This window comes from Hypanus sabinus, chromosome 5, assembly GCF_030144855.1.
Source record: "Hypanus sabinus isolate sHypSab1 chromosome 5, sHypSab1.hap1, whole genome shotgun sequence".
Lineage (NCBI taxonomy): Eukaryota > Metazoa > Chordata > Chondrichthyes > Myliobatiformes > Dasyatidae > Hypanus > Hypanus sabinus.
The window spans coordinates 8,164,676-8,189,540 of NC_082710.1; the positions used below are offsets into that span (position 1 = coordinate 8,164,676).

General features: G+C 40.1%; 1 protein-coding gene across 12 annotated transcripts in view; it reads left to right on the forward strand.

The window, feature by feature from the left end:
- Positions 1 to 24,865, forward strand: part of mef2cb (myocyte enhancer factor 2cb) — a 287,805-nt gene that overhangs the window by 97,630 nt on the left and 165,310 nt on the right. For 10 of the 12 annotated variants that reach the window (XM_059969348.1, XM_059969342.1, XM_059969345.1 and 7 more), the window contains one exon: positions 8,749 to 8,935. In XM_059969348.1, the coding sequence (XP_059825331.1) occupies positions 8,882 to 8,935 (54 nt within the window). In that variant the 5' untranslated portion in view covers positions 8,749 to 8,881. The remainder of the gene's footprint in view (positions 1 to 8,748; positions 8,936 to 24,865) is intronic. The other 2 variants (XM_059969338.1, XM_059969340.1) reach the window with 1 other exon arrangement.

The window sequence follows — 24,865 nt, forward strand, 5'->3', positions numbered from 1 at the left end:
TGACTACAGTTCTGTGTAAACATCCTAGGCTCCCTGGCGATACTCGTACATGTGCCTAAGACTTTTGCTCAGTACTGTATGCCCAGAATGCTTGGCAGATCCAGTATCTAAATAGTGTATATTTATACATATACATCAAAATTTGTCCTAGCAGCAATCTTTGGGAATCTGTACTGTTTACTTCCTTCTAGTCTATGATCAACCACTTCTACAGCTCATTGTTTTTGGATTTTCTATCCAAGCTTCACTTGACCTCAATTTCCCGAATAACCATTTTTCATTCTTTTTGTGAAATTCTTAAAATCAAAGTGGTCAAACTATACTGAATAAAAAGAAGTAAATTAGTTCAAATCAAATGCAATCTACTTTGAACAGATCTCCTTAATTCAGATTGTTTGAAGTTTCTGTTACTTTATTTTCTCTGCTCTCACTCCTTCCTGCTCAGTAGAAGCAGGTGGAATACGCATGTGGTTTCACGATGAGTACAGACTTCCCCATGCTGAAGCACATCACGAATGGCATGCACATTGCTTTGCAGGTGCAGAGTGCCCAGACCTTTTGCTTGATTATCACTGACATACGTTGCAAAAAAATTGTTTTTGTGATTGCATTGTACTGCTGCTGCAAAACAGCAAATTTCATGCCATATGTCAATGATGATAAATCTGATTTAGATCCTAGTGATTTCACTACACTTCCCACCCCTCCAGTGTCTCTCAGGTGGTGGACAACTCTTGGGAGAGATTCTTGTTGGCGAGTGCAAGGTTTCCTTTTAGAGTCAGATACAGCAGAGAAATGGGTCCTTTAGCTCACCAAATCTGCTCTAATGATCAGCCATCCTTTTACACCAGCGGTTCCCAACCTGGAGTCCACGAACCCCTAAGTTAATGGTCAGGGTCTGTGGCATAGAAAAGTTTTGGGAACCCTTCTTTTACACTAATGCTACATAATTGCTCTACAACAGGTTATCAAAACTGCCCAGCACATTGATGGCATCAGCCTAACCACCATATATACAGAAAGGTGCTGGAGGATAAACAGTAATATGTTGAAGGATCCCACCTACCTTGCTCATAGACTGCTTGTCCCACTCCCATTAGGGAGGAGTCTATGTAGCATCCGCACCAGGACCACCAGACTCAAAAACAGTTACTTTCCACAAGCAATATGGCTGAACAACACATCCAACCAATAACCCTACCAATACTTTATTATTTCCTGTCAGTCACCTTATGTACAGACACTCCTGTGCCTAGAGTCAATTTATGGGCAAATAATTAATCTATGTCTATAAGTATCTTACGTAGTTTATATTTATTGTGTTTTTTATTATTCTGTTCTCCATCATAGAGTTTTTTTTGGGCTGCATCAGATCCACTGTAACAATTAATTTGTTCTCCATTCCGCTTACGTACTGGAAATAGCATTAAACAGTCTGAATCTTCAATATGGAATTGCACTTTCTAAATCTCTCAACATTCTCATCAACTACCCACGGGTCCTATCATTCCCCTGTGCATCAGGAGTGATTTATAATATTGACCCATCAGGTGGCCCTTCTGTGGAGTGGGGGAGAAAAGCCACACAGCCACAGAGTGTGCAGTCTCCAGACGGACAGCAGCTGAGCTTGAGTTTAAACTTGGTCGTAGGCGCTGCAATGCTGCAGCACCGTGCTATCATCTCTCTGTGGCAGAACTACAAGTGTTTGGGATGATTTATTGTGTGGATAGCCAGAGGCTTTTCCCAGGGCCGATATGGCTAACACGAGTTTTAAGGTGCTTGGAAGTAGGTACAGGAAGGATGTTAGAGGCAGGTTTTTCACACAGAGAGTGGTGGGTGCGTGGAATGCACTGCCAGTGATGGTGCTGGAGGTGGAAACAATAGGGTCTTTAAGACTCTTAGATGGGTACATGGATGTTAGAGAAATAGAGGTCTATGCAGTAGGGTAATTCTAGGCAGTCTCCAGAGTAGGTTACATGTTGGCCAAACATTGTTGGCCAAAGAGCCTGTAATGTGCTGTAGATTTCTATGTTCTATGATTGGCTTATAGGCAGGAACAAATCTACTGGCATAGTGGTGAAGTTGGAAGTGTAAATGCCTTTAGAACCGGAATCAGGTTTATTATCACTGACATATGTTGTGAATTTGCTTTCAATGTGAGAAAGTACATCAGTTTTTAACTCCGTGAAGCCTTTGCCTCAGGCAGGCACCTCTGGAATCAACGTTTCAACAGTGTTACCAACTGCTATAATGGCAGCAGTTTGAGTTGACATGACAACGAACTAAGTTTGAATAAGGGCAACCAGATTTTGTAAGTCGGTTCTCTTGCTTTGTACTGCAACACACACTCCAGATGTTTCTGTCTAATTTGTTTAGTGTTCTCAGTACAAGTTTTCACTAAGTCAAGAAAGCAAGATGTACATTCTTGAACGAATCCTGTAAGGGGTGAAAAATTACTGAGGTCAAGTGGAAGATTAGTCATACTTTTGTTCCAGCTCCTGAATCAGCAGGGATAACTTCACTCACCTCAGTTCTGAAATGATTCCACAATTTATGGACTCACTTGCAACAACTTGCGTTCTTAGTATTATCTGTCTGTCTGTCTATCTATCTATCTATCTATCTATCTATCTATCTATCTATCTATCTATCTATCTATCTATCTATCTATCTATCTATCTATCTATCTATCTATCTATCTATCCATCTATCCATCTGTCTGTCCAGTCAGCCTACCAGCAACAGGCTTTTGCAGTCTTTTGAATCACGCCACCCAGCAACCCACCAGTTTAACCCTCGCCTAATCACTGGCCAATTAACAATGACCAATTAATCTGCTAACTGGTACATCTTTGGACTTTGGGAGGAAACGAGAACGCTTGGAGAAAACCAATGTGCACACAGGAAAGGACGTGCAAACTTGCTTACAGAGGATGATGGAAGTGAACTTCCAACTGACACCCCGTTGTAATAGCATGGCACTAACTGCTACACCACCATGGTGCCATATCTTATAGGTAGATGGACTATCAATCTATCCATCCATCCATCTTTCACACAGTTTGTCTTCTTTTGCACATTGGTTGTTTGTCAGTCTCTGAGTGCAATTTTTCACTAGGCAGCAATTATGGAGAGGAGATAATAGTCAACATTTCAGGCTGATACCAATGTTTGCAGCTGTGTATATGTGATTCAGTATTATGTTAATCAGAAATATTATTTTAATATTGGACAGAAGGTGCTGTCTCGTGTAAGTGATCAAATTATTGGCTTTTTTTATTCCATTGTAGTCTTATTAAATTTAAATTGTAATGAGGGAAAAGGGAAATAGTGGAACAGGATTTATTGGGATATTATTCCATTGCTAATCTCGGCATTAGAAAATAGTTGGTTTTGTTTTTGCTCTGTGTGTGATTCGTAGCGTTAATCATTTACTGTCCATGTGGATGATCAGAAGGCAGGTTGGAGCACTGCATTCAAACAGAATCAGACAGTTTGTGCAATGAGAAGGAAGTGGAGAGTTTTGGTTCCCATTTTGCACTTCTGGAACAGTTTAAGGAAGGAAGCACCTTTACACCTTTTATTGTTAGTGGTTGCTGACATCATATCCTTCCTCGACCACTTTCTGCGCACTTCCTGCTGTTCTGACAGCCCTTTGCAATGCTTTGGGGTTGAGAGAGATGGAGAGAGTGGGTGAGGGGTTGAGTTTGTGAGCAAAGAAAAACCCGCACCAGCTGTCCATAGGACCTTCTTCCTAACTCTCACAGGCACAGTATCTGACAAATCAGACAACAATATTAAACCCATGCAAACTAAGTTCCTGCTTTAACTGCTCTACCAAATTTTACTTCCATACTTTTAGATGTTAAACTGAGTCTGTGCTGAGAGTGCTTTTATAATCACAGAAAGTTAACTGCTTTTTCTCCAGCGAAGAAATAGCTGTAAAGGTAAAATAAAATTCTAAAAGTTTCCAAAATGTTACACTTCTGCTTGTTTATGCATCCACTTTACATAAATATATAATGGCATGAAGGTAAAGCAAAATATATAAGGATAGGGTAAATGCAAGCAGGCGTTTTCCATGGAGATTCGGTGGGTCTGCAACCAGAGGTAATGGGTTAAGGGTGAAAGGTGAAAAATTTAAGGGGAGTATGTGGGGATACTTTTCACTCAGAGGGTTGTGAGAATGTGGAATGAGCTGCCAGCGTAAGTGGTGCATATGAGCTTGATTTCAATGTTTCAGATAGGTACATGAATAGTGGGGGTATAGAGGATGATGGTCCTGGTGCAGGTCGACGGGAGATGGCAGTTTAAATGGTTCTGGTGTGGACTAGATGGGCTGAAGTGCCTATTTCTGTGCTGTACTTCTATGAATAAATGTGGTCTTGCTCAGTGTAGAAACCTTGCTTGATTTATATACTGTAATGTTAAAGGAAGTTGGATATGTAAATGATTCACAAGTCACTTGGGTCAATGGCTCCGTGAACTCTAGTCAGGGATTCAATACTTTGATTCTGGTGACATCTTTCTTTGTCTATGATCAGTCCTTGCACTTCTCCTTTCTGATACAGAGAGTGCACTGTGCCATGTCACTGGCTTAAGTAGGAGCTCCCACCAGGTCAATACCGTGACTCACTTTGCTTCAAGACGTACACAAGATCAGGAATTTGATGTTTGATTACTTATCATCCTAAAATATGCTACTCCACAAATAAGAACTTTTCTGGCTGGTAGTTATTTCAAAGTTTGAATTTAAAGTAAATTATATTACCAAAGTATATAAATGTCACCATATACAACCCTGAGATTCATTTGAAGTACAGTAATGGAATAAATTATTTAAACTCTAAATGTGGCATTGCTGACTCGCTGTTATAGAGCTTGCAACCATGCCTCATCCATACTTTTGTCTTAATAGAGCACACTTGAGCTATGACTAAATAATATTGACTGTTTATGTGCAATGATTGTTTCATAGACCTAAGATGCTATTGAATGTGTCCTGTCAATGCCATCTGTTGGCTGCTGCTGAAGTTTCAATGCAGAATTGTTACAAAAAGGAACATTTTCATAGCATTTGATTTCTGACCATGGAGTAGTAATTGACAAGCAGCTTTTACCTGTGTTTATTGTATCTGTTAGTTCAGTGATGAGAAGCTGTCTTGAAGCCACAGTGATATGTATTATTTCAGTGAAAAGGTGCAAAGTAAATTTATTATCAAAGTACAGGACTGTGCAAAAGTCTAATGCACACATATATAGCTAAGGTGCCGAAGAATTTTGCACAGAACTGTATGTGTCAATGTGGAGTGGAGAATGAGTTTGTAAATCTGGCGGGAGCAAAGGATGTTGGGGATGACAAAGGTGGGAGTGGAGTGGGACAGGTGGCAAAGATGGATTGTCGGGGCAGGCTGGTGGCGCGGGTGTAGATAAACACAGCCCTGAGACACCAGGCAAGTTCTTTTTATTACAAACGATTGATCTATTGATTATTACAGATTGTTTCTCATGCCTCTCCCTTCCCCTTTTCCCAACCGTGACTCTCTTCTCCCTGCTCTCCCTGCCCCCTTCCCACACTCAGTCCACAATAGAGACCCAAATAAGAATCAGATCTATCATCACTCATCTGTCAGAATTTTTTTTGCGGCAGCATTACAGTGCAATAAGTTATGATGGTGCACCCGAACTATGTATATGTGTGCTTCAGACTTTTGCACAGTAGTGTGTGTACAATATAACTCACTGCAACTCATGTTATTTACTGTTATTCTTTGGATTGTTTTTCTATTTACAGTTTGTCTTTTGCACATTGGTTTTCAGTTTTTGTGTATAGTTTTTCATTGATTCTATTGCACTTGTTTATTCTACTGTGTATGCCTGCAAGAAAAAAATCTCAGGGTATATGGTGACATACATACTTTGATAATAAATTTACTTTGAACTTTGATACTAAGAGAATCCTTTTCTTGCAGAATCTCCAAAACCTTCAGAATCACTTCTCTCACTTCTTAACTCTGCATAATAAACACTTTTGCCACTTGGTTTTACTCTTAGTCTGGGAGAGTGAATAATGTTTCATTTTTGTTTTAACTCTGTTAAGTATATCCTAATTCAAATCTTCCCAATGCTGCATCTTTGTTTTCAACAAAGACGTATGTAGTTGTAGCAAGCTCCATTTCTTCCAATCTCCTGGCATCGAAGAGTTATACGCATACCAGTTACCACTCACACAAAATGGCAGAGGAAATCCGCAGGTCCCAGGCACAATCTATTGATGGGAATAAACAGTCAATTTTTCAGGCCGAGACCCTTCATCAGGACTGGAAAGGATGGGAGAAGAGCCAAAATTTTCTGCATTTTCTGCTTATACTGCAGTGTTAACTGGGCATATATTGCAAGACTCTGAAGGGATACAAGCCAAATTCATTCAGAAAACTGCTTAGATGACATCATTGGAATGTGCAACCTTAGTAATGTGTCCAATGACCAAAGTCTGGCAGTGTCAAGAAGTTTGTCTCACTGAACACATTTCTGTTAAAAAATACATTTTGGGTTTCTTGGCTATTTTTTTCAGTCGTATTTCTTGGTACTCATAAATTCTTTCTTCCTTATTAATGAGGGAATATGATATGAGGTCCACAAAGTAAAATCAGGCTACCAATATTCTATCTGTGGACAAAAGTATAGCATGCTATAGAGCAGTATATTCAGTTCCCTATTCTATTTGTGATGTTCATACTTTAACTTCAATCTCAATGGATCTCAAATTCCATTGGGTGTAATAATAGCAAATATTAACATAAGAGATGCTACAGATGTTGGAAATCCAAAGTAACACATACAGAATGCTAGAGGAACACAGCAGGTTAGGCAGCATCTATGGAAATGAATAAAGTGTGAACATTTCAGTCTGAGAACTTTCATCAGCACAGGAAAGGATGGGGTTAGATGCCAGGATAAGAAGATGTGCCAGAATCATATCTGTCCATGTTCTTGAATACTTATTCCATTATAATTTGCGAGGTCACTGAGAGGATATCTAATGAATAGGGGGCATGAAGGATCAATCATTAATAAGACTTTGCTGAGATATACTGTGGAGAGCAGTCTGTAACAGTTTGCATCACCGTCTGGCATGGAGGGGCCTCTGCACACGATCAGAAAAAGCTGCAGAAAGTTGTGAGCTGAGCCGCTCCATCATGGTCACTAACCTCACCACCACCGAGAAGATCTTCAGAGGCTGATGCCTCAAAAAGGTGGCATCCAGCATAAAGAAACCCCATCAGGCAGTACATGCCTTCTTCTCAGTGCTACCATCAACAAGAAGGTACAGGAGACTGAAGACACACTCTGACCATTATAGTGCATGGTTATAAATTTGCTTCTTTAAAACAAGACAGCTATATGCGGTACCAGTCCTGGTGAAGGGTCTCAGCCCAAAATATTAACTGTTATTCCTTTCCATAGATGATCCCTAACCTGCTGAGTTCCTCCAGCATTTTGTGCGTGTTGCTCTGGATTTCCAGCATCTGTAGAATCTCTTGTATTTGTCATGTGTATCTGGACAAGTAGGGTCAGGGGAGTGTCCGCCATCACCTACTGTGGGAATTGCAAGGCATCTGACTGCAAGTCCCTACAAAGGATTGTGAGGACGAGGACTACTGAGAGGATCATTGGGTCTCTCTCCTACCCGTCCGAGATATTTACCTGGAGTGCTGTGAAAGCAAGGCCCTTAGTATTGTCAGTGATCACTACCATCCGTCCAGCAATCTTTTTGACCCACCCCCCCCCCCCCCCCCCCATTATCAGGCAGGAGTTATCATAACGTTAGGGCAAGAACTGTTAGGATGGGAAGATGCCTGAGCTCCTGGCCATCACCCAGGTCTCATCACACATCAAGCACCAGTAACGCTATACGTTTTACTTTTTAACTTGTTTTGTAAATGCGCCTTGTTATTTGTTAATTTACTAGTAATAATATAAATTTATGTGTTATCTGCATAAGTTACATGGACTGTGTTGTGAACCTTGGTCCGGAGGAATGCTGTTTCCTTTGGTAGTATACATGTGTACAACTGAATGACAATAAACTGAACTTGAACTTGAAGTTTATATGTTCTACCTCCCTAGATTGGTTTCCATAATGTTCCTTTTTACAGGACACTGCTAACTCTAGTAATAGCCTCCTGCTGCTGAACTTAGACTCATTTTCAATGTTTTTTGGGATGTTCTGTGCCTTTGGGTTAATGTAAAACCTATTGCCTTAGATTGTTTATACAGATCAAAACTTTAAAGATTTTCATTACAGGTTAGCTTTATTTGTCACATAGAATCAAAATATTGAAACTTACAATGAACCACATTATTTGCGTCAATGATCAACACAGTCCAAGGATGTGCTGAGGTGGGGGGGGGGGGGGCGGTGGGCGATGACAGAGTCACACTGCTCCTAGCATCAACATAGTACGCGCACAATTTACTAACCTTAACCTGTAGATCTTTGGAATTTGGGAGGAAGCCAGAGTACCCAGAGGAAATCTAAGCAGGTCATTGGGAGGAGAACAAGCAAACTGCAACAGATTGGGCAACATCGTAGGCTAAGTAGACTGTCCAGTCAATACTATAGTGTGATTCACAGTGCATTCCGTGATGGACCCCAAACCTCATTAATACTGTCCCCAAGAAATGTCAGTGTTAAAAGTAAGTCTTCAAGTACCGTAAATTAAATTAGTTTTTTCTTGCTATTAGCAGGGACTGATGCAAGAATCTGTGAACTGAATGAAGTGAAGAGTGTGAAGAAGGACTAGTATTGAGGAAACGGGAGAGAGTTGAAGTCAGAGGTACACGGTTTAAGGACGAGGAGAGAAGCAAGACATTAAGGATGGGGAGAAAAAAGATTCAGATTACACGGATCATGGATGAGCGAAACAGACAGGTGAGCACCATTTACAAACAGAGTTCCTTTCACAATGATTATTACTCTGGGTCTACTATGTTCCTATTTCATGGTGGAGAAAAACAAGTTGTTAATTTTATGCAGAAAAATTATTAAATTTTCATTTATAATTAACAATAATTAATGACTGATGCAAACAGCCTCTTAATTGTAATAATATGTTAATTGAAACTTAAAAATAAATTTATTTCCCAAGAGGATGTGACAGGAATGTGGCTCTGAAGCTGTTAACTGGAATCATTGCTTTTGGAAAAGATGGGTTCTTTTCAGTTTATGAAATGTGTGTTCTATAATATACATCTTAGTTATTTTTTGTGTAGAAGCAGTGTATTTTAAAATCAGTTTCTAAGACAAAACACACCTCTTCAAAATAGAACAAAAAGTAGTGATGTTTTATGCTAGGGATAAACAAGAAAGTTCTCAGAATAAAGTAAACTGTTTAAAATTCAAGTGACCTTGCTTGTATTCCATTGAAAATGGTTAGATTAAATTAAAGTTACCATGCTGTAATTGCTATTATGGTGTCACGATAGATCAGACAGGGAAGACCATCAAGCTGCTCTTGAAGCCCACTTTCACATTTTATACTCTTTTCTCCACTTAGTCGTTGATTGGCTCAATCTCTTTGATCCTGAAATATGGCCATGTGACCTATGAGCAGAATTAGGCCATTCGGCCCATCTAGTCTATTCTGCCATTCCATCACAGCTGATTTATTATCCCTCTCAACCCCATTCTCCTGCCTTCTCCCTGTAATCGAAATATATTTTAATATATATATGTAAACATGTATCAAGAAGATGCTTGTGTCTGTATGCCTCATAATTCTGCATTGAAATAAATTAATTGTGCAGCAACTTAATTCTATGTGCTCAACGATGCACTCCATCGGATTAATAAAATAAAACTTTGTATTGGGATTGTATGGCTCTGTAGAAAAAATTATGTTTTATGAACCAACTGACGTAGGATTTATGATGGATACATTCCGTGTTTTTCCCTGTAGGCTGGTTATTGCTTGAAGCCAAGTCAGCAAGCAATAATGCTGCTATTATCCAACTATTTTTCCACTTTCTTCTAATACTTCAGAGTTGAAAACCAAAATTAGGTTTTTAATATTAGTTTATAAATCATTACTTCATTTCCAACCGACTGAATGTGCCAACTAGGAACTCAAATTTATTTTAAAAATATAGAATCATTACTTGGACAATTCCCTCACTCCCTGTTACAGTTATGTTCACTACATAACAGCTTAGAATCTTTGCATGAATATGGACAGTTAATTCATTATCAAATTCAGTTATAAAAATGAGTTTATAAAATATGTTTTTATCAACAACTAATTCTTTATGGGAAAGCGAAAATTGGGATTTTTTTTATTTTATCAGAAGTCATGAAACATATTTGGAAGCTCTTAGCACTGTATTGATGTTGTTGCTGAATCTGTCTCTCATTTATATTATATTGAGATGATCCATTACAGTTGGTTAAAATGCAGTTGCTCTAATTCAAACAATCTTTTCCTGAACAACTAACAAATTCATGAACCAAACTGATTCAGGGAATGGGCAGTGTAACCTGTATTTAAGTCCAATCCAATCTGTTGGGATGAAAGTCCTTTCTGTCTACCAGTTATAAGGATCATCTGTAAAATGAGTTTGTTTAAGCTTGGAACACTCTACAAAACCAGAATGAATATTTTCTTTTCTCTGTAATCTGTCCGTATGGTCTCATAGTCCATAACACAAAATTGTCTTTAATGTGATACTAATTGGCATTCTGTGTCAAGAAACCATATAAATAATTAATGCAGAAGTTCATCTTGCAGAAATATTCAGTCATTTTCTGAAAATGAGATGAAAGTATATTGTGTGGGTGCAGCAAGAAAGGTTTATGTAATATTATACTGTAACATTCACATATATAGGTATAAATTTTTGATGTGGTTATTACATCCATTTCCATTAAAGTCTCTTCATGTGCGTAGAAGGAAGTTCTTGAAATTGTGCAGTCATCTTAGAGATTACAGAAACAATTTAATCTAAGTTGAAGTGGAGGGGAAGGACACCTATTTATTTGTTAAGTTACTGCGCTGCTTCGTATGTGGAATTTGTTTCGTGTTGGAACAGTAGGTGCAAGTATTTATATCACTGGTGGCTGGACCATGTGGGTCTAAAGGAGATCCCAGAGCTACCTAGACATAGGTACGGATTATATCTAGGTTTTTATCTTTTCTCTCTACAAGTGCTTCCTAATTACTGTCTCCAAGCTTGCAGCTTTAGTTCAAGTTTATTGTCAACTGACAGTAGATTATTACAAAAAAAAATGAAACAACGTTCCTCTGCACCATGGTGCATCCACACAACACATATCACACACAGCACATAGAGATGTACAAGATGATAAGAGGCAAAGATCGAGTGCATAGCCAGAGACTTTTTCCTGAGGAGAAAATAACTAATATGATTGTGCATAATTTCAAGATGATTGGAGGAATGTATGGGGGGGAAGACAGAAGTGGGTATTTCATACGCCAAGTGGTGGGTGCATGGAACACCCTGCCAGGGCTGGTGGAGGCAGATGTATTAAGGGCTTTTATGAAATTTTCAGACAGGCACATTGATGATATAAAAATGGAGGGCTGTGTAGGAGGGAATGGTTAGATTGACCTTAGAGTAGATGAAAAGGTGGGCATGACATTGTGGGTTGAATGGCTTGTACTGTGCTGTATGTTTTCTATGTTCTGTACTCTATCTTTTAATTGAAATCATTCACTTCTGTATAATTTTAATTTAATTAGTCTTGCCTCTTGCCATTGAAGAAAACGTGATACTTTTTTCCCTTGAGCAGAACTTCATGGAGGCTAACAGTTTAATGCATTACTGGGTCATTGCGTGTAGTCAGATGTCCTTGCTTCTGAATGCAAAATTTTGTATGGATTCCTGTGGTTCAGGCGGATGTTACTTAAAAAAGAGCAGCAAGTTCTCATGGTATTCTGGACAAAATTCCTCTTAGTGAGTAACACCAACTTTTGAACTTCACTATCTGTGAAATATCGCATTATGCAGATATCTTTATTCACATTTTGCCCATCAAAAGTAATTAATTTAACATCCGAGGTTATGAAATACCCTAATGATGTAATAATGAGCTATTATTAATGTTTAGATTGAGAAAACATATTTTAGAAATAGACGTGGAGACACTGGGACTGAAATAGAATAGTTCTCACTCTATCTAAGAATAGTGGGGAAATTATGAGAAATCAGTGAGGTGGACATTCTAGTGGTTCCTAATGTTTTCCACTTCTGCTCTGCTGCTGTATGGTGATGTCAGCGAATGGTAGAACAGCTGAATTTTTGACAGCCCTATTTTGGGTTTTAAAATGAAGAAACAAGCAGATGCTAGCCTTGTACTTCTGCAGATCCTACCTGCAGTGAATGGAGGCCTTCAACCTGGTGGCTTGAGCATTGACTTTTCTAGCTTCTGGTGTTTTGTCCTCCCCCCTCCCTCCCCTTCTCTCTTTTTCCATTCCTCATTCTGGTTCCCCTTTCAACCTGTCTCCTCATCTGCCTATCACCTCTCTCTGGTTCCCTTCGTTCCCCCCCTTTCTTTCATGGTTCACTATCGTCTCCTGTCAGATTCCTCCTTCTTTAGTCCTTTACCTTTTCTGTAGATGCTGCCTGACATTATTCTCTGAAGCATTGGAGAATGAGTGGAGATTTGATAGAGATATCCAAAATTACACGGCGTAGAGACAAGGTAAATGCAAGCAGGCCTTTTTTGCCTCTGTGGTTCAGTGAGAGTAGAACGTAAGGTCATAGGTTAAGGGTGAAAGATGAAATATTTAGGAGAAACATCTTCACTGAGGGTGGTGAGAGAGTGGAGCAAGCTGCCAGTGGAAGTGGTGGATGTGGTTTGATTTTAACACTTAGGGAAGTTTGGATAAATACATGGACGGGAGGGGCATGGAGGTCTATGGTCCAGATGCAGGGCGATGGAACTGGGCAGATTAACAGTTCAGTACATCTAGCTGGGTCGAAACTTATGACCTGATGAAGGGTCTTGGCCTGAAACGCCAACTGAACTCTTCTCCTAGTTGTTGCCTGGCCTGCTGAGTACCTCCAGCATTTTGTGTGTGTGTTACTAAATTGGATTACAGTTAATCAACATTGAATATGGTGAAGAAAATCAGAAGCAGGTTTATTTTCATCTTCTTACGTGAGGAGAAATATGTTGTTTTGTGACAACAGTACAGTGCAAAGATGTAAAATTACTATAAATCACAGAATAAATAGTTCAAAAAAAGAAATAATGATGTATTGTTTATGGGTTCAGGAAGATCACCTCATTATTCTGGGTAAATTAAGAAAATGGTTGGAAAATCTTAAAGCTATTTTATTGTGACTGATGGGTTAGTGTTAAAGTCCATTAGAAAAAGCCATAAGACCATAAGATGCACGAGCAGAATTAGGCCATTTGGCCCGTCGAGTCTGCTCCACCATTTCATCGTGGCTGATCAATTTTTCCTCTCAGCCCAACCTCCTGCCTTTTCCCAGTATCCCTTCATACCCTGACCAATCAAGAACTTATCAACCTCTGCTTTAAATATACCCAATGATGGCCTCCACAGATTCACCACTACCCTGCTAAAGAAATACCTCCTCACCTCCATTATAAATGGACATTACTATATTCTGAGACATGCTCCTCTGGTCTTAGACTCTCTACCATAGGAAACATCCTCTCCACAACCATCCTATTCAGGCCTTTTGCTATTTGATAGATTTCAATGAGGTCACCCCTTATTCTTCTGAATTTTAGTGAATACCAAGCCCAGAGCCACCAAACGCTGTTCATGGCATGTACACAAGTGTTTCACTTCCTTATTTATAAAAGAAAGGAACATTGGGCAAGGAGATAAGTTAAACTACCAGAACAATTTAAAATATAATTAAGTGAAAGAATCTGATGAGAAGAAAACATTTTTTTTTTGCAGAGCCTTAGAAAGCACATTTGAAATAAAATATTACATCCTCTGGTATGCAACTCCAAGAGGGAGTAACATATCCTTTAGAATTATTGCAAAACAACCTTTGAGGGTCATCTGATATAAACTGGATAAATGATGGCTCAAGGGTTCCATTCGCTAGCATTTATCCTGGGCTTCTGTCACAGCTTCTATTAGAATCCAAGGAGTTAAGTGTTTAAAAAGGTTTCAAGGATCAGTGTTATTTGCCATATGCAATTTGCTGTGGTGTGTTGCTCAACAGCATGCAACTACGTCCAGAATAAGGAATTGTATGAGAAATAAAATTAGAGGCTAAAGTACAGAGGTGTGATAAAATTTGCATAAATACATAAATATCGGCATGTATTTACAATGTAAGCATCATTATAAAAAAGTCGTTTAAAGTGGTTGCAGTACAGTTCAGTGATGGTGTAATAGATAGAAGGGGATGAGGGGTCCAGAAAGAATAGTTGATCAGATTAACAGTCTGGGGGAAGAAACTTTTCAGATGCAAAGTGTTCGTTTTAATAGCCCTATGGTGTTTTCCGGAAAGGGGCTTTTGGAAAAGGCAGTTTGCAGGGCGGAGAGTGTCCACAATGATTTTACTGCCCATTTCTTTGTCCCAGAGACATATAAGCCCTGTGGTGACGGTAGACTGCAGCCAATGACACTTTCTGCTGTCCTGATAGTTCGCTGTAGTTTTCAAATGTTGTGAGAGGGTACTGCAGCAAACCAGACAGTAATGTCTGTTGTGAGGATGTTCTCTATGATGGCAGTGTAAAATTACACAGTATGTTCTGGGGGAGATGGAATTTTACCAACTGCATTCCAGTGTGCAGGGTGGGTAATGTCACAATGATTTTTCCATCAAGAATCATCTTGGTATTATAGGTGGTGCCCGAGCATTGATCGGTTTGTTAATGAAGTCTTAGCATCATTGGGCAGGCAGACTGTGATACCCTATCATGCCAAGGAAACTTGTTAGCCCATCAAAAATAAATAGCTTCATTGACCCTGAAAACACTGAAGATGGTCAAGGTCAAAGTCAAGTCTTTTGTCGATTGTGTAACTGCATGTACACATGAGTGCCATTATAGAAGCTTACACCAGCATCACAGGCACCTAGCATCTGATAAATAGTATTCAGAAGAAAGCATAAACTTATATTAAAAAAAACACAGAATAAAAAGTTGAGACACAAGATTCTGCAGATGCAGGAAATCTTGAGCAACACAGACTGTGTTCGAGGAACTCAGCAGTGTCTACGGAGAGAAATGAAAGTGATTCATTTGTGTTGCTAAACAACATGGATCACTGTGGTAACTATAGGGTTGAGGTGGTGGTTCAAGAACAGAATGGCTGAAGGGGAGTGGCTGTTCTTGAACCGGGTTGTGTGGGACCTCAGGGTTTTGTGCCTCTGGCTCGATGGTAGCTGTGAGAAAATGAATGGCACGGATGTTATTACAGTCACGTTTGCAGCCCACACATATTCAGGGCCAAGTACTTCATAGTTCTCATTGTAACCATGAGATTACACCCTTGAAGTCACTTCTTTGGTATCTTATTATTTAAACGGCACAATCTTTCAAGACTTTTTTTCGGTCAGGTTGTTGTGTTGCTTTCTCAATATGTACCAGTGCGGTTCATAAACTTAATGCTTAGAGTCACCAAGCAATGCATCATGGGTACAGGCCTGTTAGCTATCTTTGGTGCCCACTCAGCTAGTCTCAATTTCCTGAATTCGGCCTATATCTCTCTTAGGCTCACCCCTCCATGTTTCTATCTAAATGACTCTTAAATGATGCTTTTCTATCTGCTTCAAACACATCCTCTGGCAGCTTGTTCCGAATAGTTGTCCCTGAAGTCCTTTATAAACCTTTGCCTTCACACATTAAATCTATGCCCCTGCATGTTTTGAATTCCTCTACCCTGGGGAAAGATTGCTACCATCCACCTTATCTCTGCCTCTCATTATAAAAACCTCTGTAAGGGCACCCGTCATTCTCTTACACTCTAAGGAATAAAGACCTAATCTGGCCAACCTCACCGTATAAATTATTTATTTATTTTTGTTTTATTTATTTAATGCAGGAGTCTATGGATGGTAGGGGTCCATGGTATTAAAAAAGTTGAAAACCCCTTGATTTAGAGACACATTACGGAGTAGGCCTTACTGGCCCTTTGAGCCACGCTGCCTAGCAACCCCTCCCATTTAAGCCCAACCTAACCACAGGACAGTTTACAATGACCAATCAACCTGCTAACTGAATTGGACTATGGAGGGCAAACTGGAGCACCTGGAGGAAACCCACACATTCCACAGGATGTGCCCCGAGCTATAATAGTGTTGCGCTAACTGCTACGCTCTCGTTGGTGCCTTAGAGTTCTGCCAATGCTGAAGCTCAAAGTTCAACGTAAAGCTTTGCATTGCAAGATTCCAAGATTCCATTCCTTTCTACCACCATCCCACCATAACCCTGCAAATCTTTAAGCAGCATTGAATGATAATTGTAGGACTTTAGTTGGCAGTTTAGACTCATTAGTTATTGTTCATGATCCTGTTTTCATATTTTTAAAGAAACAAAGCTTACCTCTTTAATTTTAAGAGACAGCATTTTTTCCTTCTAGCATCCTAAGAAAATTAAAATCTTGATAAATGTCATTGTTATTTTTTAGTTTTGCAAATAAACTAACCATATTTTCTAGTATCTAATGCAGAACTATGCTCTTACAGAATTATTTCAAAGTTCAAATGGGATAAAATATTCTTTGCCACTTATCAGTACAAGCCTGTATATCATAAAGTCCTACTGTATCTTGTGGCTCTGGATGTTCTCCTGATTGTATGGACGCCTACCAGTGGTATTCAAACTTAGAAATTTCACCCGAACCTGGAAAATTGCAAATATATTCTGATGTGCACAATATGTTCAGAGTAAATTTATTATCAAAGTACTATGTACATAATATATTCAATGTATGTACATGTCACCATATGCTATCCTGTGATTCACCTGTTTGCAGGTTTTCACAGTAGAACAAAGAAATGCAAAAGAATCAATGAAAAACTGCACACAAGGACTGACAAACTGTACAAATACTAATAATAAATCAATTATTAGATAACTAGACGTGTAAATAAATGGAGAAATAGGTAATACTGAAAACATGAGTTGTCGAGTCCTTGACAGTGAGTCTAGGTTGTGGAATCAGTTTAGCGTTGCGTGAGTGAATTTATCCTCACTGGTTCCTGAGTCTGATAGTCGAAGGGTAAAGCTGTGCCTAAATTTGGTGGTGTTGGACCTAAGGCTCCTGTACCTCCTTCCTGATGGCAGTAGCGGGAAGAAAGAATACAGCATTTACACCAGGCTTCCCAATTAGCTTGTAGTCATGTAGTATTTAATGATTCTGTTATTAGAACATAGAACAGTACAGCACAGGAAGAGGCCCTCCGTCCCATAATGTTGTGCCAAAACAATTAAATTAGTAATTAAATGGCTAACAAAATTAATCTCAACTTCTTACACAATGTCCATATCCTTGTGCATTTCAGACTCCCACCACTCAAAGGTTCAAAGGTTCTTTTTATTGTCAAAGTACGTATGTACAATACAACTCTGATAGTTGTCTTCTCCAGATTGCCATGAAATACAAAAAGTCCATGGAGGTTGTTGAAAGAAATGACATCAACCTCCACCCACCCCCCCCCCCACAGCGTGAAAAAGAAAAAGAAACGGAACTCACAAGCCCCAAAATCTCTCAGCCCCTCCCCTGCAGAAGAAAAACAGTAACAATAGCATCAAATTCCTCTCTCCCCCCCCATAGAAAAAAGAGCATCAATAACAATCCCCGACCCCTCCACTTGCAGGAAATGAGACAATAACAACAAAAAACCTCAGCCATCCCCACAGGAAAAAACCCAGTGACAATTACAATACCCGACCCCCCCCCCCGTACTCACAGAAAGGAAACAGCGACAATTACAATACCCGACCCCCCCCCGTACTCACAGAAAGGAAACAGCGACAATTACAATACCCGACCCCCCCCCCGTACTCACAGAAAGGAAACAGCGACAATTACAATACCCGACCCCCCCCCCCCGTACTCACAGAAAGGAAACAGCGACAATTATAATACCCGACCCCCCCCCCCCCGTACTCACAGAAAGGAAACAGTGACAATTACAATACCCGACCCCCCCCCGTACTCACAGAAAGGAAACAGCGACAATTATAATACCCGACCCCCCCCCCCCCCCGTACTCACAGAAAGGAAACAGCGACAATTACAATACCCGACCCCCCCCCCCGTACTCACAGAAAGGAAACAGCGACAATTACAATACCCGACCCCCCCCCGTACTCACAGAAAGGAAACAGCGACAATTACAATACCCGACCCCCCCCCCCGTACTCACAGAAAGGAAACAGCGACAATTATAATACCCGACCCCCCCCCCCGTACTCACAGAAAGGAAACAGTGACAATTACAATACCCGACCCCCCCCCCCCGTACTCACAGAAAGGAAACAGCGACAATTATAATACCCGACCCCCCCCCCCCCCCGTACTCACAGAAAGGAAACAGCGACAATTATAATACCCGACCCCCCCCCCCGTACTCACAGAAAGGAAACAGCGACAATTATAATACCCGACCCCCCCCCCCGTACTCACAGAAAGGAAACAGCGACAATTACAATACCCGACCCCCCCCCCCCCGTACTCACAGAAAGGAAACAGCGACAATTACAATACCCGACCCCCCCCCGTACTCACAGAAAGGAAACAGCGACAATTACAATACCCGACCCCCCCCCCGTACTCACAGAAAGGAAACAGCGACAATTATAATACCCGACCCCCCCCCCCCCCGTACTCACAGAAAGGAAACAGTGACAATTACAATACCCGACCCCCCCCCGTACTCACAGAAAGGAAACAGCGACAATTATAATACCCGACCCCCCCCCCCCCGTACTCACAGAAAGGAAACAGCGACAATTATAATACCCGACCCCCCCCCCCGTACTCACAGAAAGGAAACAGCGACAATTATAATACCCGACCCCCCCCCCCGTACTCACAGAAAGGAAACAGCGACAATTATAATACCCGACACCCCCCCCCACTCGCAGAAGGAAAACAGCAACAATAACAATAAATCCCCAACCCCTCCCTCACAGAAAAAAACAGCTACAATAACAATCTTTGACCACCTCATTTGCAAAAAAAAACAGAGGCAATAACATCAACACCCCCAACTCCATCTCACATGCAAAAAATGACAGATCACTTACCTACCAATTGACCATAAGAAAGAAAATGCCAAAAAACTGAAAGAAACCAATACAAAATACAGTCCATAACATTCAGAATATTAAAAACATCTTTCTGCCTCTGTTGGGAGCCATAGCTGACCACATCCACATTCACCTCGATGCTTCAATCTTCCTCGTTGCTTTGAGATGGAGTTATTCGTGTCACCACAACTCGTCTGCGGTCCTTTCCACAGGTCACTTCGTGTTTTCAGTCCTTTCCGGGTCCCCATCTCCAATCTCCAATCTCCACAAGGTAGCTCTCCGAACAGAACAGAGCACTAGATCATTCGATCACGTTCCAAACTGTACATTACAGCCTCCAACAGTTTCTGTAACACAAACAAAGCAAAAGGAACAAGCAGAAGGCATAGAGAAAGTGAAATAATTTAAGAGATTGGCTATCTGGAAGATGTTGCCGAAGGTATCGTTGTTCACTGGCACCATCTTGACCACACTCTGTTTAAAAACAAAAATTACCCATGACATTTCCTCTCACCTCAAATGCAAGCCCTCTGGTATTAGGCATGTCAATCCTGGGAAAAATAAATTGTCTGTCTACTCTGTTTAGCCTCTTATAATGTTGTAAAGCTTTGTGATCTCCCGTCAGTCTCCACCACTCCAGAGAAAACTCAAGCTTGTTCAATCTCTAGTTGTAGCACGTGCCTTGTAATCAAGACATCATCTTGGTAAACCTCTTCTGCACCTTCTCCAAAGCCTCAACATTCTTCCTATAATGGGGTGACCAGAACTGTATATTATTGTTGTTAATTAAATTCATTGAGAAATATCAGCTTGCATTGGGAATAGGATTTCATTGGAATCAAATTGTTTTTAGTAACTCAGCACAAAGAAAGATAGGTCAGGTTCATTGACGCAAATCATCTTAATCCCATGACATTGGTGTAGGAATCCTTCAGGGACTGTGTACTCAGAATCTTCTGGCGCAAACATCTCCAACTGTTTCATCAATCATGTTCATTTTGTAATGGGCTCAGAGTGGGAGTTCATGATATTCGTTTCGATTCCGAGCTCCCCAGATAATGAAGCATATACACAAGAGATTCTTCGATGGTGGAAATCCAGAGCAACACACAAAATACTGGAGGAATTCGGCAGGTCAGGCAGCATCTGTGGAGAGGCAAAAATGGTCGAAGTTTCGATCCAAAACCCTTCATCAGAACTCAGATTTTCCTCCTCGCATTCAGCAAATTGTGGGCAATATTTGTACCTGTATTGATGAGTGGCAATATATGTCAGCATTCATAGGGTTTAACTTGTGAATTGCACTGGGGAACAGTGATAATTATATATCATTATTTTTTCCCAGAGCGATGTATGTATATAATGGAATTACCAGTTGTGTCTATGCAAATTTCTGTTTTCCTTTCCAACTCCAACCTTGTGTTCACTCAATAGCTTTTCTTTTCTAATGGGTTCAATGGTGGGAGTTCACTGCATTCAATTTGATTCCCAATTTCCCAGATAATGAATAACATGCACAAAACACTGGGGGAGCTCAGCAAGTCAGGCAGAATCCATTGAAAGGAATAAAGAGTAGATTTTCAGGCTGAATCTCTTCGTCTCTTTACTTCTGGCCATAAATGCTGCCGGACCTGCTGAGCTCCTCCAGCATTTTGAGCGTGTTACTGTAGAGTTTCTTGTGTTTATGATCCCCAGATAATGAAGCAGTTTTCCTTTCTGACATCTTTCTAAACATTACCTAACATATCAATGCAATTACAAATAAGTCATGATGGTGGCTATGTTTCATTCGGATTTGGAGGTGACTATGCCAGCAAATGCACTGTGGAGAGCATTCTAACTGGTTGCATTACTGTCTGATATGGAGACTCCACTGCACAGGATTGGAAAAAGTTGCACACTTGGCCAGCTCCATTGTGGGCTGCAGCTCAAAGACATCTTTAAAAGGTGACGCTTCAAAAAGGTAGCATCTGTCATGAAGATCTCCCATAAACCCAGGACATGCCCTCTTCCCATTGCCACCATCAGAGAGGAGGTGCAAGAGCTTGAAGAGACATACTCAATATTTTAGGAACAGCTCCTTCCCCACCACCATCAGCTTTCCGAATGGACAGTGAACCCGTGCATGAATGTTGCCTTGCTATATTTTTTGCCCCTGTATTGTCAACATAGAGCAGCGAGCGAGTGTGTAAATTTTGTCGGGAGCAAAGGATGTTGGGAATGGTGAGGGTGGAGCACTGTGGGAGGGGTGTGGGACAGGTGACAGAGAAGGGAGTGCCAGAGGCGGGTGTGGTGCAGGTGCAAACACACCCAGTCCTGACACACCAGGCAAGGTAATTTGATTCTAAGTAATTGGTTATTGATCATTACAGAATGCCTGTCTCGTGCTTTCCTCCCCTTCCCCTCTCTTCTCCCTTTTTTCAATTATGATTCCCCTCTCCCTGTCCTCTTCCCACTCTCAGTCCACAATAGAGACCCAGATCAGAATCAGGTTTATCATCACTCACATATGTCATGTAAATTTGTTTTTTTTGTGGCAGCAGTACAGTGCAATACATAAAATTACTACAGTACTGTATAAAAGTCTTAGGCATCCTAGTTATATATGTGCCTAAAACATAGTTTTATCCTAAAACATATTATACACACAGTGTAGTGTGTATAATAGATAGATAAATAGATAAAGAGGGAGATAGATAGAGAGGGAGAGGGGCAGAAGGAGATAGATATCCGGAGAAACAATCACATGTAATGTGTATCTATATATTTCTCATACTGATTCTGTTTGTTATCATGTTAACAAAAGGTACAAATATGCCAGCCTTCAATATTGCAGCTAAATTATAGCATTTAAAGGATGTGAAGGCTGGTGCTTCGTATGTGATGAGATTGGGTGGTAGCAGGGAGTTCAGTAATCTGACTGCTAGAACTTCTCAGCTTTAGTACTACTGCTGTTTTTATGGAGGAATTTACCAACTCCATCTACTGGTACACAATGACTCTGTGTGAAATAGTAGCTATTGTTTGCTATTTAATTTACACGCTCACAAAAGGAGAATTTTACAGTAGTGGATAAACAGTTTATTTTATAGGCTTGTATATTACATTGCATTATGCATATAGCATTGAACATCCTTTTCATTTTTCTACCAGCTTACCAAATGTAAAAAAATCTTTTTGTTGTACTGTATTGCATTATACTCTTCCATTAATGAATAAAATCAAGTCTGTGATTGTTCTCCGTTTCTATCGTAAATATTCATAGTATGCATATCACAAACAAAAACATTAAAAACGTCCTGCAGTTTTCAGGCCATATAAAAATTTCCTGATCAAAGAAATGAGTGGTCCACAGAGCTGTAAAAATAAAATTAGAGTGAACATTCTATAGGAATGGAAAGTGGTGTGGTCTTGTAGCATGTGGTTATTTGAGATACTGTCACCATTCTACTTTGATCTCTCTCATTAACAAGGTGCTTCCACCCACAGTACTGCTGCTTGCTGGTTTTTTTTGTGTGTTCTTTGCACCATTAGCTGTAAGCTCTAGAAGCTGTAGTGCATAAAAATCCCAGGTGATCAGCAGTTTCTGAGATACTCAAACCACCCCATCTGGCACCAACAAGCATTCCATGTTTAAAGTCACTTAGATTACATTTCTTCCCCATTCTGATGTTTGGTCCGAGCAACAACTGAACCTCTTGACCACGTCTGCATGCTTCTATGGATTGAGTTACTTGCACACGATCAGCTGGTTAGATATTTGCATTAATGAGCAGGTGTACAGATGTACTTCATAAAGTTGCTGTGGTATGTATTTTTCATGGATGCGTATTACCTTGCATAATGCCTCCAGTATATTTCATCGATTCCATTGTTATAACAGCATATTTGTGTTTACCATGTCCCAAATATGCAGTTTGTTCTTTCGTTATGTGCCAAGTTTTATGACATAGATGATCATGGTCTGTCCATGACCAGGATTGTTCTTGGCAAATTTTTCTGCTGAAGTGGTTTGTCATTGCCTTCTTCTGGGCAGTGTCTTTACAAGACAGCTGACCCCAGCCATTATTAATATTCTTCAGAGATTGTCTGCCTGGTGTCAGTGGTTGCACAACCAGGACTTGTGATATGAACCAGCTGCTCATACGACCATCCACCACCTGCTCCCATGGCTTCAGATTACCCTGATTGAGGATCTAAGCAAATGCTACACTTTGCCCAAGGGTGACCTGTAGGCTAGTGGAGGGAAGGAGCACCTTACACCTCCTTTGGTAGAGACGTATCTCCACTCCACCACCCTAAATAGAATTTCATTTAAATTTTTAGAACAGATGATTCAAAGTACATTTATTATCAAGAAATGTATAAATTATAAATCTTGAGATTTGTTTGCTTACAGGTAGCCACAAAGTAAGAAACCACAAAGGCAGTGGATAGATTTAAACATGCCCACGGTGTTGTACTGAATTAGAGATGTATATAAATGAATAATAGCAAAATTCATTTTATGAATCCATAAGCTTCAACAATTGATTATCTATCAGTATTATATAGAATTCTGTTGTTGATAATAAAGCATGCAAATCTAGTTGCATGATTGACACTTTTTTTTTGTTAGGCATTTAAAATAATTACTTTTTATCTTCACATCCTGAGTTTTGTTTCTTTTCTTAATCTTTTTGTACTTTTCTTGCACATATCAGAAAGTACTAGGAGATCTGAAAATTATTCCATGTGAAAAATGTTTGTTTACTTGTGGAGAAAAGTTTTGTAAAAGAAAGTTACAGGCAAAAAATGATTTGAAAAGAACTTGCAACCATTGTGCCTAACCTGATGAGCTGCCGGTAAAGGATATTGGTCAGCTGCTTACAAGAAGACCAAGTGCCTTTGCACTTAGAAACTAAAAGATTAGTTCATGTGAAACCAAAACATATTTGCACTTGATCTAAGTTTAAATTGAGTTCAGTCCTATTAACTATTTGATGTGGCAGGCAAGTCTGCTGACTGATAGAAGTTACAAAGCCATGCCAAATATTTTCTCATTACAGGAACAGAATTAGAGGCATGAGGGGATTAGTAGACAATATAAATAACTACAAGCAGACTAACAAATGGATCAGATATTGAATGGTTTTAAGGAGAGTGCTCAAAGCTTGGGTGCGCTTAAAGTTTGTGACCGTGGAACGTGGGAAGCTGACCACATGCCCTCTTCTCATTCCTACCATCAGGGAGGAGGTACAGGAACCTAAAGATGCACTTTCAACATTTTAGGAACAGTTACTTTCCCTCTGCTGTCAGTTGCTGAACATTGTGTGAATGCTCATCATCACCATTTTACACTACTTATTTTTTATATTTCTTACTGTAACTTTAAAATATTACTAATGTATTGTTCCATACTGCTGCTGCAAATCCAACTTCACAACATACATCAATGGTAAGAAATCTGAAGTCCAGATGACAAAAGCATGGATGTGGCTTACAACAACTAATTGTTCTCATTCACAATGAGGTCTCATTGTGATCTCATTGAAGCCTCTCAAATAGTGAAGGGCCTTGATAGAGTGGTTCTGCAGAGGATGATCCCTA